The sequence below is a fragment of the Protopterus annectens genome, chromosome 1.part0 (genome assembly GCF_019279795.1).
Source record: "Protopterus annectens isolate FY-2018-M chromosome 1.part0, PAN1.0, whole genome shotgun sequence".
NCBI classification, from domain to species: Eukaryota; Metazoa; Chordata; order Ceratodontiformes; family Protopteridae; genus Protopterus; species Protopterus annectens.
The window spans coordinates 448,562,577-448,576,960 of NC_056725.1; the positions used below are offsets into that span (position 1 = coordinate 448,562,577).

At 44.4% G+C, this 14,384-nt stretch overlaps 1 protein-coding gene across 1 annotated transcript in view; it reads right to left on the reverse strand.

The window, feature by feature from the left end:
* The window catches only part of CMTR1 (cap methyltransferase 1), a 2,799,821-nt gene that overhangs the window by 468,095 nt on the left and 2,317,342 nt on the right, over window positions 1-14,384 (reverse strand). Inside the window, exon 20 of the mRNA XM_044060367.1 lies at window positions 2,623-2,691. Coding sequence (XP_043916302.1) covers window positions 2,623-2,691 — 69 coding nt within the window. The remainder of the gene's footprint in view (window positions 1-2,622; window positions 2,692-14,384) is intronic.

The following is a 14,384-nucleotide window of genomic DNA, read 5'->3' on the forward strand; positions in this document are numbered from 1 at the left end:
GGCCTGGATCTAGCCTATGCTACAGAAAACAAGGTGTACCAATTCCAGTAAGAAACAGTTCAAATATGCAGGCACTATAAGCATTTAACCAGAAATTCCCAGCTCAGAAGGGCAGAGTCCAGCCTCTCCTCCCACAAGAGTGCAGACCACGAACCTTCTTAATGTAAAATAACTGGCCTGAAGCCCATGTGCTTAAACCAGAACTAATACACTTTTAGAATAAAGACACCGAGCCCTCAATCAGCAGTTCCCAACTTAGAAGGATGTAAGCTATCTGTCCTGCCACCACAGTGCAGGACACAAACCTTCCTAATGTAAACCAACTGGTCTGAGCCTAAGTGCTTAATCCAAAAGACTTTGAATGATAGCTACACTTTAATCAAGTTACTACCAAGCAGTAATAAATACAATTGAATACTTTAAAGAATGCCTGGATTAGTGCTCAAGTTATATAAACAAAACTAGATTCAGCAGGCCTGGATCTAGTCTATGCTACAGCAAACAAAGTGTACCAATTTAGTAAGAATCAGTACAAATATGCAGGCACTATAAGCCTTTAACCAGAAATTCAAAGCTCAGAAGGGGAGAGTCCAGCCTCTCCTCCCACAAGAGTGCAGACCACGAACCTCTTAATGTAAAACAACTGGTCTGAAGCCCAAGTGCTTAAACTAAAAGGCTTAGAGTGAGTTACACCAAGCAGTAATAAATACACTTGAGTACTTTTAAGATGACGCAAAAGCAAAATAAAGTAGGAAGAAACACAAATACAGTAAAAGCAGATACATTTTTTTCTTTTTGAGTGAGCAAATGAGATGGGCCCAGGAGGAGTATCCAAGTGCAAATTTACAAGAGGTGCGAGCAGTTTCAAAGCCACCAAGATTAACACCAAGACAAAAACAGGGAGGGTGGGTGGGGACCTACTGAAAAAACAGTCAACTTCCAGGTAGATATTGCTCAATGCAACACAAACAAATTACTTTAAAAAGTGCAGATAAAAGTTACTTAGCTACACTTATGCGTCCAAGTCGATATCATGCAGGTCTTAACCGGCCAAAGCTCACAGTTTAAACAGAAGATAATTCACTGTACCACTTGTATAAGACAGAAAATGAATAACAATGAAAGAAACTTCCCCCACCTATCACTGGCTATGCAGGTTTTTAACAAGCCTTAACTGAAAATACCACATGCACTACTGAAAAAACAGTCAACTTCCAGGTAGATATTGCTCAATGCAACACAAACAAATTACTTTAAAAAGTGCAGATAAAAGTTACTTATAGCTACACTTATGCGCTTCATTGTTTACTAAAATAACGTTCAAAACACATTCCAACAGGTGGTGCTATATTATACAAGGAATATAATTTAATACAATCAAGAAGGTGAATCAAAGAACACATGCGTGAATGCATGGTCCTAAAAATGTGTGCAAGGAGCTTATGGTTTGAAAACAGCCCAAAGGTAAACTTAATAACCCAATGGCCAGATGCATTTTCTTTGAATGCAGATTTTAATGCCATTTCAATGAATGTGAGTTTCAAGGGCAGAGAAATTTACTGTTCATGCTAAGTCTATTTTCACTGTGAGACTGTAGTATTTGTTTATCAAATGGCTATCAGCGTTTGTACTATTTTATTTCAATATCTGTAATCACTGTAAACGTAAATAAGAAAGTAGTATGCACACTGACAGGTTGTAACAGTGTTTATGGTAACTGTGGAGAAACAGCCAAGTAGTAGAACACTGGAATGGCTGGGGAGGGGGCTGCTGCCGGGGGTGTTGCCACAGGAGGAGCTGCTCAGGGGGACCCCCAATCTATTACTCTGTCTAGGACCACATTTGACCTTCATAAGGCTCTGCTCATATTTCTAAGGAATGTAACTGACAAAATAATAAATACTTTAGCATCTGAAAAAAGGGGATGGGCTATACGGGGCATGCTCCTCTAAGCAAATGCCACCTTTAGACAATACTGAATTCCAGTAAGCATGTCACATGTTCTTGTTTCTGAGTACTACTGCACAGTTTCCAAACAAATGTCAAGCTGAAAGTGGCTAAACTTGTGTACATCCCCTTACATAGTATCCTCACATTAGCAAATGTTACACTGGCCAGTGTTGTTACTGCTGTTGGAACTTGTGTGTAGAAAACAAAAGGAATAGTTTCTAGAGTCCTAGTTACTCCAGTGATCCACAGTGGACACTGACAAAGGCCAAAATGAATGATTATTATATGAGGAACAGTATCTCAATAAATATCGACCCTGCTCTCTACACAAAACAACATTTTTATAATTTGTCAAATGGCTAAATTCACTACACAAGCTCTCTTTTTAAGGGTGGTCCATAACTACTACATGCTTCAATGACGCAGTCACACAACAAAGGGAAATGAGAATCAAACCCTGGACTGCAGGATGAAGCCTCTTAGCAACTCACAGCCTTAAATCCTCTGCACTGTCAGACTAGTTACCAAAAGAAATCCCATTAAGGCACACTGCATTCAACTGGCCATGATTACATTTCAATTTTTTGAAATATACAGGAAAGAGCTATAACTTCTTTCATTCTGACTAAATATTTTTCTTTTAGATTTCAGAATAAAAAAACTGGAACTCACCGGATGGGATTCATGTCAGGCCTACTGGATTTGAAGACAGCCTTTACAAATTTCTCTGCCATTTGAATTCTGGTGGGAAGAGCAGAATACAGAGAACTTAAGACGATGAAAATACACATCAGGATATCAGCCTACTTACCCCACTAAACAAATGGAAATAAAATTAAAGGAGATGAGTCATTCCCAGAAACTCACATGAAAGCATACTAATGTGTGCATGTGACTTAGTTTCCCACATTGTGGCATGGAGAAGCCAGTAAATCCAAATAAATACGATCAAATAATATCACTCAATGTCCTGCTGTATTGACCAAGAAAAAGAAGTTATGTACCTACCATAACGTTCCATGTTAGTTGTCTTTATCTCGCCTTCTTTCTTGCTGGTTGGGTTCAGAGCCGATCCTCGGCTCCAACTAGGCCATCTTCTATAGCTCGAGAGCTGTTTACTGGCTCGAGGCTACCCCTTATCCCATGATGCCTAGCGATAGCTACCCAGATCTAGTTTGAAATAGCTAACCCCAGCCATAGCCAGAGGAAAAAACCTGTCCAAACAAATAGGTTGAGAATACCTGTCATACTCTCTAAGTCAGTACAGGAAACAAACCAGAGAACACTCAGCCAGTGAAACCAGAACTCCTCTCGGTCCAATAGGACAGGGGGACGAAGAGTGGGACGCAAGAAAGAAGGCGAGATGAAGACAACTAACATGGAATGTTATGGTAGGTACATAATTTCTTTATGTTAAGTTGTCTATCTCGCCTTCGTTCTTGCTGGTTGGGACAGCATCCCTAGCACCTACAATCCTGGGTGGCTCATTGGAATAGACTCTTCAGAACAGTGGAACCAAAGTCAGCTCTATTCCTGGAGACCATATCTAGCTTGTAATGAGAAATAAAGGTATGAGGATTTCCCACGTAGCAGCTGCACAGATAGAATCCATGGGCAACCTAGATTGGAAGGCTACAGAGGTGGCCAAGGCCCTAGTAGAATGACCTTTTGGTTTAATAGGTAACTCTTTGTTCCTTAATTGATAGATGAAGGTAATAGTGTGAGACAACCACCTGGATAAGGTCACCCTGGAAACTGGGAGACCTTGTTTGCCTAGAGAATAGGAAAGGAATAGTTGGTCAGATTTCCTTATTTCCTTAGTCCTGTGCAGATAAAAATGCAATTGTCTATGAACGTCCAATTGGTGTAATTTGTACTCTGCCTTGTTGGTGTGGTTAGGGAAAAACACAGGAAGGTCTATAGATTGGTTTAAATTATTTTCTGAGCAGACTTTCGGAAGAAACAAAGGATTAGTCCTCAGAGCAACCCTGTCTTTATGAAAAACCAAGTATGGAGGATGAACACAAAGTGCCTGAAGTTCAGAGACGCGTCTGGCTGAAGTAATAGCTACCAGAAAGACTGTCTTCCAAGACAGAAACTTAATGGAGCAGGATGCTGCTGGTTCAAAGGGGGGCAGAGTTAAGGAAGTTAGTACCAAGTTAAGGTCCCAAGGAGGAGTGGGATCTCTCACTGAAGGCCTAAGGAGAGTAGTCCCTCTCAAAAAAAGCTTTACAGAGCTTATGAGACATAATGCTTGAATTTGACAAACTAACATGAAAGTTAGAAATGGCCGCTAATTGAACCTGGATTGTAGCAGAAGCAGACCCGGAATGAAAAAGTTGTGCTAGGAACTCCAGAATTTCGTGGACTGGGGCTGAAAAGGGATCTATGTTCCTAGCGTCTGCCCAACAAGAAAAACTTTTCCATTTACTAGCATAAGTTTTTCTGGTTGTGGACTTGTGAGAGGAGACAATAATCTCACGTACAGCCGGGGAAATGCTGGGAAGCCTGGCTAAGGTTGGAAGTGGAGCAACCAAGCTGTGAGCTGGAGTGTTTGGAGGGATTGACGCAACCCGCCTGATTGATGAATCAGTTGGTCTGGAATCGGATCCAGAGTCCAGGGCTGATCGAGAAGGTAATGGTGCAGGAACGGGAACCATATCTGTCAAGGCCAGTAGGGGGGCAATGAGGATCATTTTGCAACCCAACGATATTGCTTTCTGTATGAGTTTGGGAATCAGGGGAAATGGAGGAAAGGCATAAAGAAGACCCTGAGGCCAATTGTGGACTAAAGCGTCTCTGGGTGAGTGACCTGGAAGCGGAAGAAGGGAGAAGTAGTTGCTGCATTTCCTGTTGAAGGGGGTGGCAAAAAGATCGCAGCAAGGCTGTCCCCATTTGCGGAAAATAAGATCCGCAAATTCCTGATTCAGAGACCACTCATGAGGCATGAGAATTGCTCTGCTGAGCCTGTCCGCTATGACGCTGGACCTCCCAGGGATGTGCGTCACAATCAGAAAACGTTGGGAGGAAATCCCCCACTGCCACAGTCTGAGTGCTTCTTGACACAGGGGGTAGGACCTGGTTCCGCCCTGCTTGTTGATGTACCACACCACTGACATGTTGTCTGTTTGAATTGCAATGGTCCCAGAAGGAAGAGAGTCCTGAAGGGCTTGCAACGCTAGGAGCACGGCTATCATTTCTAGGATGTTTATGTGCAGATGGTACTCGTGAGGCGGCCAAGTGCCTTGGACTGTCCTACCCTGATAATGCCCCCCCATCAGGGAGGCGTCTGTGGTTACTGTGGCTACCAGAGGGGGCTGAATGAAGGGTCTGCCCTGAGTCACTAGTGGGGAGACCATCCACCAGGAAAGGTGCCTTTTGCATGCCTCCGTAATCATAATCATGTGAGACATGGGCAGCTGTTGGAAACATCGACATGTCAGGTGAGCCGTGACCACTGCCATACATTTGGTGAACACCTTGGGGGCTGTGGTGAGACCAAAGGGCAGAGCTCTGAACTGGTAATGACTGGCTCCCAGCCGGAAGCGAAGGAATCTCCTGGAACGCCTATCCATTTTGATGTGGTAGTACGCATCCTGAAGATCTATGGAGCACATCCAATTGTCCTGACCCAGAAAGGGTAGAATGGACTGTAGCGTGACCATCCGAAACTTTGCTCTTTGTAAAGACCTGCTTAGCCTGCTGAGATCCAGAATTGGTCTCCAGTCCCCTGTCTTTTTTGGCACCAAAAAGAATCTTGAGTAAGTTTCGGATCCGTGCTGGTCTGCCGGGACTTCCTGGATGACTCTTTTTTGTAGCAGTTTTGAAACTTCTGTGACTGCTTGGTCCTTCAGATTGGGTGGAACACCTGGAAGGGGTTTCCCTGAATGCAAGGGGGGTTGACAGAATGGAATTTTGTAACCTCTGGATATAATGGACCGTACCCCATTTGTCTTGCGTTAAATTTTGCCAGGCTTCTGGGTACAGTGAAAGTCTTCCCCCGACTGCCTCCAGAGGTGAGTAGCCAGGCAACCCTTCAGGGATGCTGAAAGGGCTTATCAGAGAAGGATTCTCTGTTGCCCTGGTTCTGTGGACATCCTCTGCCATGAGGGCGGCGTCTGTTGTTATTGTTTCCCCCTCTGCCCTTGGAGGAAAAAAAATCGCTACGTGTGTCAGGCAAGGCTCCTTGGGATTATCGGAACCACATTTTTCCACTCTTCTGATCTTTGGGATATGGTCTAGAAGGAGTGGAAAACCGGACTCCTACAGCAAAGAGAGTCTTGCCTTCTTGCTCACACCTAGTCCAAGTGTCTTTCACCTGTGGTCCAAAAAGAAAGGAACCATCAAAGGGGGTGTTGGTGAACGACGCTCGAAAGGGTTCCGCAAAATTGCACAGCCGCATCCATGCATGGCTCCTGAGGGCTACACCCGTACCTGTGGCTCTACTCACACCATCGGCTGCATAAGAAATGAGCCTCATGGAGGAGTTGACTATAGAATTAAGAGTCACCAGCTGGGAAGCTACTTTAGCTTGAGCCCCCTCAGCTGATGGATCTTGAAGGGTATCTCCCAGCTCTTTAAGGAGATCCCTCTGAAGCCGGGTAAAATGGCATAAGTAGTTCAGTGACCTCACAGAGAAGGTCGCTGAAGCAAACATTCACCTCCCGTATCTGTCCATAGTCCTAGACTCCTTGTTAGGAGGATGAACAGACGAAGAGGTCTCCGCTAACTCTTTCTTGGTGGCTGCTGCTACCACCATGGCATCAACAGGGACACCTTTGGTAAGGAACTACTTATCATGGGGTGCTGAGATGAACTTGCCAGGTCTCCTCGGAGTTGGTTCCACTGTATCCGGAGCTGACCAAGCCTTTCGAGCCACCACTGCCATAAGTGGATCGAAATGCGGAGAAACCCAGGAGGTGGAACGCATCCAGAAATACAGACATCCTCGGTAGAGGCTACCCCCCTCTGCTTAAGCATTTCTAGGATGTCCGAGAAGGAAACATCTTCAGAGGGGGATCTCGGGGACCCTTCCAATTCATCTAAGTCTGTATCAGAAGTGACAGACTCAGGGGAGTCAATGTGCTTCCTCTTACACTTCTTCTTCCGAGGGGGCTCCTCTGAGTGATCAGGGAAGGCCTCGGAAGAAGAGGAAACACCCAATGGGGTGTCCTGGAGCACCAGTTCCCTACGCTTGGGGTCTGGAGGAGGAGCAGAGGTTGGCACAGGCACTACAGGGGAAGGAGCCGATGGGGCCGATAGTGGAGCTGACTCAGTGGCCAACACACTCCTCATGACATCGAAGGCGTGCCTGCCACAATGCAGAGAAAGCTCCGGTTCCGAAGAAATCGGAATCTTTCTCCACACCGAGGAAGACGGCTCCGAGGCCGATGTAGGAGCTGAGCTCACCTGCGCCGAAGCTCCGAGAGGGAGAACGGGGTCAGATAAGGGTCCGATGCCACTCGCCCCCCTCGGAGCCGATGAGGGAGCCCTGGCGCCCAGATCCCTCGACGGATGGCACCATCGAGGGAATCGGAGCCGACGACGGAACCGAAGAAGATAGCGTTATCCGAGCCGACGGTTCCACTACTCCAACCCCAACGAACTCCGGCTCCAAACTCAATGGAGTCGGAGGAGGAACAACGATAGAAGTGGATGGAGTCGACACCTGTTGAGGAGGGCAGGACAACATCTTAGCAAGTGCCTGTGATTTCAGCAACCTACTGACCACTCTCTCCACATCATGATCTGACAGCCTGGAGGACCGACAGGAGTGAGAAGATCTGTGACTGCGCTCGCTCTGAAGCAGGGGAGACCGTGGAGCTGAATGAATTGATTCCAAGGAAGGGAACCTTTGCCTCTTGTGGCTCCGAGATGGCTCAGAAGATCCTGATGGAGCCAACGGGGAGATAGCCTTATCGGTACTGGCCGGAACCAAAGTAGAAGGCGTAATCTGAACCAAGGATGGCTCCGAACTTGGAGCCGACGGCTTGGAAGATTTAGGAGATTTCACAGGCTGAGTCTTAGCCGGTGAATCCTGGGGCTTTAAAAGACCCCTAAGAATAAGCTTATTTTTACACACCTGCAGAACTCTTGGGCTAAATGCATGGCAGATAGAACAAGAGTCCTGCAGGTGCATGGCACCTAAACAATATATGCAAGAAGTGTGCCCATCTATCAGAGACATTTTCTGACAGCATGAGTCACACTTCTTGAATCCAGAAACTTTGGATTCTTTTGACATTCTGACAGAAGGGCCGATCTTGTCTCCTGAATCTGATTGACTTCTTTGAATCAGTCTCCAAAGCTGTGGACGAGGGTAAAGCAGTCCACACAGCCTATCTGGACCTCACCAAGGCCTTTGACACCATCCCCCACTCTGCAATCATAGATAAACTTACTAAGTTGGGCATAAATCCCTACATCACTCGATGGGTTGCTAACTGGCTTACTGACAGAACCCAGGCAGTAAAAGTAGCCGACTCCAAATCCATCTCCAGACAAGTGACAAGTTGAGTACCTCAAGGTTCAGTCCTGGGACCACTCTTGTTTGGCATCTACTTCTCTGAAGTACAGGCCAACACTAAGGGACTCTGGCTAACAAAGTTTGCAGATGACTGCAAACTGGGAGCCATTATTGAATCCCTAAATGATATGGATATTCTACAAAAGGGTCTTACAGAAACAGATGCCTGGTGCCACAGCCATGGGCTCAAGCTTAATGCCAAGAAATGTACTGTTATCCCCTTTGGAAAAAAACATGTACCCATGAGTTACCACATAGGTGGCAGGTCACTAAACATCGAAAGTGTGATGAGAGACTTAGGGACACAGGTGGACAGTGGTCTCACTTTCGATAACCACATTGCCACAACAGTCAGGAAATCCTTCTATGTGGCACACCTCATCACTAAGGGCTTTTCATCCAGAAAAAAGGAGGTCATTGTCCCACTGTACTCATCCCTCATTAGACCCATTATAGAGTATAATACCCTGTTTGGTATGTACCTCACAAGACATCTGCAACAGCTGGAAAGGCCACAGAAATACCTCACTGAAACAATCACAAGCCTAAAGCAGATGCCATATACTGACCGTCTAAAAAAAACCTCCAGCTATACTCTGTGGCATATTGTCTACTCAGAGGCGATCTCTGCTTAACATACAAGGCCATGTCAAACCCTGAGCTGTTGGACATGCTCCACTTAAAGAAATCCCAATCCCTCAGAGCCACACGCTCCAGGGATCTAAACCTTGTCATCACAATGAACAAAACATGCTAGAGGGATAGGTTCCTGACCCAGAGACTCCCCATACTCTGGAATAGACTGCCCATATATATCAAGCAGAGCGCCTCATTGGCCCTCTTCAAAAGGAACCCTGATGATTGGATGGGAGATAGGAATTTCACCCCGGGGATCATGTCAGTCGCCCTGCTAGTCAGGGGCCTGGAGAAGTAAATATTGTGGGAAGAAATATTCAGGGAATTGTTATGGTTAGGCTTGCATAGGCCCCAGGGCTGATAGCCTAGTACCAACCTATGAACTAGAAATACCACAACAAAAACTATCTAGCAAATACAGTCTACACAAAAACACTATACCAGCAGACTAATACTAAGGGTTTTTTTTTAGGAAAGCCTCTAACTTAAATGGCTAGCCTAAGAAAGAAAGGTAGAAGGAAAGCCTCTAACCTAAACGGCTAACCTGACAAGAAGAGGATAAGGGGGGGAGGGGGAGAACTCTCTAAGTTAAACTAGTTTTACAAGGAAGGGGAGGAAAGCTACAATAAAACACTAAAAATTAACAATAAACCAGAAAAAAGGACTATTTCTAATGGTAGGAAAGTTGTATAAAATATAATATATACTATACGAGCCTGAGCCAGAAAAACGACACCTCGTAGCTGAAGTGGCAAACGAGATCTGGGTAGCTATCGCTAGGCATCATGGGATAAGGGGTTGCCTCGAGCCAGTAAACAGCTCTCGAGCTATAGAAGATGGCCGAGTTGGAGCCGAGGATCGGCTCCGAACCCAACCAGCAAGAACGAAGGCGAGATAGACAACTTAACATCTCTAATTCCACTTCAATTTATATCTTAATGTTCATCCAAATAATTAGTGCAACACAACCTACCCCAAAAAAGTCATACAGGGTCACAGTGGTTAACAGCGTATGAAAGAAATGAATGTGTCAAACAAACAGGACCTTTTGGTGGTGCATTGGAGCTAAAGGCAGAAAGTAAAAATTCAAAAACTAACATTTTTATTTTTAGCTCAGTAGGTATGAGGTGCCCCAATATGCAAAGAACGGCTTAAGATAACTTCTGACATTTTGTGTTAAAAAAACTGCACTACATAAGTATTCTATGTTCACTGATTTGTGTTTTTGCACACCACTTCTTACACTTTTAAGCCTTCTACACTGTCCTGGGGCAGAAAAGTAGCTCATTGGTTAAGCTACCTGCATCACATCTCCAGGGTATGGGGTTCATTTCTGACCTCTCTGGCCACTGCCTGGAGTCTGCATGTTTGCCATGTCTTTTTTTTTCCAGGTATTCCAGTTTCCTCCCACCACCAAAAACATTTCAGTTGACTGTTCTCAAATTCTTCAAAGAAACTGCACTAATCATTGCTTGTGTAACCCAGGTCATGGCCAAAAAGAGTCTAAAAGAGGACCAGCTCACTTGCATAGTCAACAAACAAATAGATTTTAAGTTCCAGAAAACAAAATACCTTTACTTTCTGAAGTACAGTGCTGAATGTGGGAATCAGATATGCTGTTACTAAAGAACTTGAAGCAAATTCAACTTTTTCTATTAAAACAGAGTATTTTGCTTGGTATCTACTACACAATCATTTGGGTTGCTGCAATGCAAGACCTCAAAGAGCTTCTCAGTCAGAAGTGATGATGGCAATCAGAACAAGCCTCAGTCAAAGGGTGGTGTCAAAAATCACAATTCACCATGTAATTCACTTAGTGGCAGAAGATCAAAGCCCATTTCACTGGCACATACATCAGGTCTGAGTATTAAAAAAGAAATGGTATGCCCCTGTACTTTGTCATCTCCTGCCAAATGTTCATACTCTGGCAAGGAATATCCAAGAAACAGATCTATGCCAAAGCAGAAAACTACAGCCTAGAAATCTATTTCTTTGTTTCACCAACAAGAAGAAACTGAAGGAATGTTTCTGGTCCAGAATTACCACTGGTTACTTGTCACTGAAATACTAACTTTAATTGTCCTGTGTTTCTGTTGCCTACTTTGATCAGAGTATGTTTGCCTTACTGGGCTGAACTCAGCTTGTGCTGAACTTTATTACTGGATATGACTTGGAAAAAAGAGTCCTGCAAGATCCTGGAAGTAATTTATTTAGGTATTTTCTACAATACAGAGTGCTACTGCTGATTTAAAAGTCTTGTTTTATGTTGTGGCCCTTTTGCATCTGAACCTAGTCTAGCTGATTCTCCCTGATGACAGAAGGGGCTAATGCTGTTGTTTCTGGGCTTGAACTACTACAAATTAGTTAACACGGTTACCTTTCATTGAAGTAGTGTAGCTAGGGCAGGGCAAGATTGGCAACTGCCCCAGGCACAAAGTGTTGGGGGGTGAGTAGTCGATCCTGATCTCTAATGAAATACCGGCAGCACTGTAGCACTTCATGTGTGGTCTAAGCTGTAGCGAGCACTTTGTTACACTTTAATAGAAAAATAAATCATTTTTTTTTTTTTTTTTTTTTTTTAACTAAAACCCGGGTGCTGTAGTGCTCCATGCAGTTAGGGTATAAACTGAAGTAACTGTTTCTTACATTTGTAGCAAATGTCTAGCTACAAATCATAAGAAGAATCTTGTTTTTATGGCGGGAGGTTGGGATAATGGTTAAGGCATTTACCTTATAAAGTAAAACATGAGTGGCGAGAGCTCTATCCAGGCAGGGTATAAACTGTAGCAAGCAGTTTGCTACAGTTCATAAGAAGCAGCATTTTTTTTTTTAATAAAATGGAGGGGCAGGGCACAGAAACAGGAGCTGAATGGCTGGGCAGGTGAGAGGGAGGGGGAGGAGTGTTGTGCATCTGGCCACCTGGTTGGTGTGCTAGTAAAAGAATCGTCCATTTTTTTTTTGCTCTTCAATGGAAGCTGGGGGGATGAGGCACTGGTTCATGGTACCAGCACAGGGCACTGGTTCAGCTAGCTACACTTCTGTTTAATTGGCCTATGTACTCTTATGGTCTGCTATAAATTAGTGTGCGCTTACCCTATTTGGGCTAAGCCACAGTTAGGACAAACACCCGTTGAACTCTGCCACGGTATTTAATTTTGAAAACAGTCCCACACTACTTAGGAAATGCTACACTCAGTGCAGTGACTTTATGGAATATACAACACAAGATTGGACTGCACACCACAGCAACAAGTACCTGTCTTCCAAGTTGTCCTAATCTTGTGGCTAGCACACCCTGGTGCTTTGGCTGTACCTAGCTACTCATTTGTGTCTATTTGCATTTTGTGGCACTACTTGTCTGCTAGTGATGTTGATTTCATACTACTAATTGTTGTTCCTCACTCTGTATTTCAGAATTATGGCGGATTGTTTACTTCTCTATAATACTGCATCCCTGCTGTGATACTTTTTCTTCCCATATCTCACAACTGCCCCTGATTGTCAGAGACAATCCTGACTCTGTCTCAAAAATTTAGTCAGGGACTTAGCGGCACAAATAGACAGTAATCCCGCCTTTGACCATCACATGCCTACAGTAGTGAGGAAATCATTCTATGTTGTGCAACTTATAAACAAAGGTACAACATCCAGGTCGAAGGAAGTCATTGCTGCACTGCATTCAGCATTCAATAGACCTATCATTGAGTACAATGTCCCCTTGGGTATGTACATAACCAGGCATATCCAACAACTGAACGTCCACAGAGGTTCCACATTAAAAGAATACAGGGTGCTAGTAACATATCCTGTGCAGACTGCCTCAGGGTTCCATCCTTGTACTCCTTCTCCTACAGGCTGTTGAGGTGATAGCTATGCCTGCCATACAAGGCATTATCAGACCCCATTCTAATGGGCCTCTTGCATATCCACAAAACAAACAGCACCAGAATTACGAATTCTAAAGACCTAAACCTTGCCTGTGATAGAAACTGAACCTGCTGGAGAGAGAGGTGTTTGTCCTAGAGACTACTCCTTCTCTGGAAGAGACTTCCCATCCATGTAAAGCAGAGTTCCTCCCTAACCCAATTCAAGTGTATCATGAACATCTGGATGGCTTCAACAGCTCAGTACCCTTTCCCCTCCAAGTGTGGTGGATGCTGTCCCACCTGGAATGCCAGGATGCTCCCAGTATAAAGCAGGCATTTGCCTACACTGTATTAGAGCTTTCCTGCACAGTGAACACCACCAAGATCCTGAAAGCTTTGCTTAAGGCCGAGAGAGACCAAGGAAACAAAGGATACTATCCTCTAGAAATGACAGGAGAGCTAGACAGAAATAGGGCTCCCCAACTCCAATTCAAACCTGAGGTGGCTCAAGGCACAGGAAGGGGAAAACAATGGATTGGGTACCCCACAGTAGCCCAGGATGCCCGCTGAAGAAGGAGGGGCATGGTGAGAGGGGGATTTTATTGCAACAAATGAATTAACTTGCACATCTATTATTTGATTAATTCCTATATCAATGTGCTATTTGTGTCATTTAGATAACTGTTAAAGTAGTCCTGATTACTGTGATAATTCCCACTATTGTAGCATGAATGGGAGGTGGCCTTAATGGAAGGACTGAGAAGCAGCTTTCCCTGTAGTATGGCTATAGCATACCCAGTTCTTGCCCTAGTGGCGATTTCAAATATGTATTGTTTTAAAAAGGTGTGTCCAGGAGGCTACTTCCAAAATGGCTCGTGTCTTGACTCCCACAAGGAATGCCACAGTTGCGTCTGTGCCCCTACTACTACTATGAGCTTTAGCACAGCCCTCCAGTTTCTTACCCTGGAAGGAGAAGAAGAAATAGATGCAATATGCTAGCCATTAACAGATACCTTGCTTTGACATTGCCTGTCCCTTCCTCTCTAAAGCAAAAGAGACTGGCAGTTAAACAGACCTTTCAGTCTTCTGATTCTGTGCAAATATCTAATCTAGCAGTGTACACCTAAGGAATGCAGTATGCTTTCTCCACTGTTTTATATGGTGAAGAATAAGTTAACTTGATTAGCTTGTTTAGTGAAAATTCTGTCACTACACCTTCAGCACAAGGAAGTGATTTGTTCTTAGGCTCACTCTGTTTCTGTGGAATACAAAGAAAGATTCCTTGCACATGAATGCATAAAGCTCCATCTCTGAGATGAAGTGGCTGCTACCAACAGGACAGTTTTTCACTTTAGAAATTTTACACATGTTGTGGCCAATGGCTTAAAAGGTGCTTGGGTAAAATT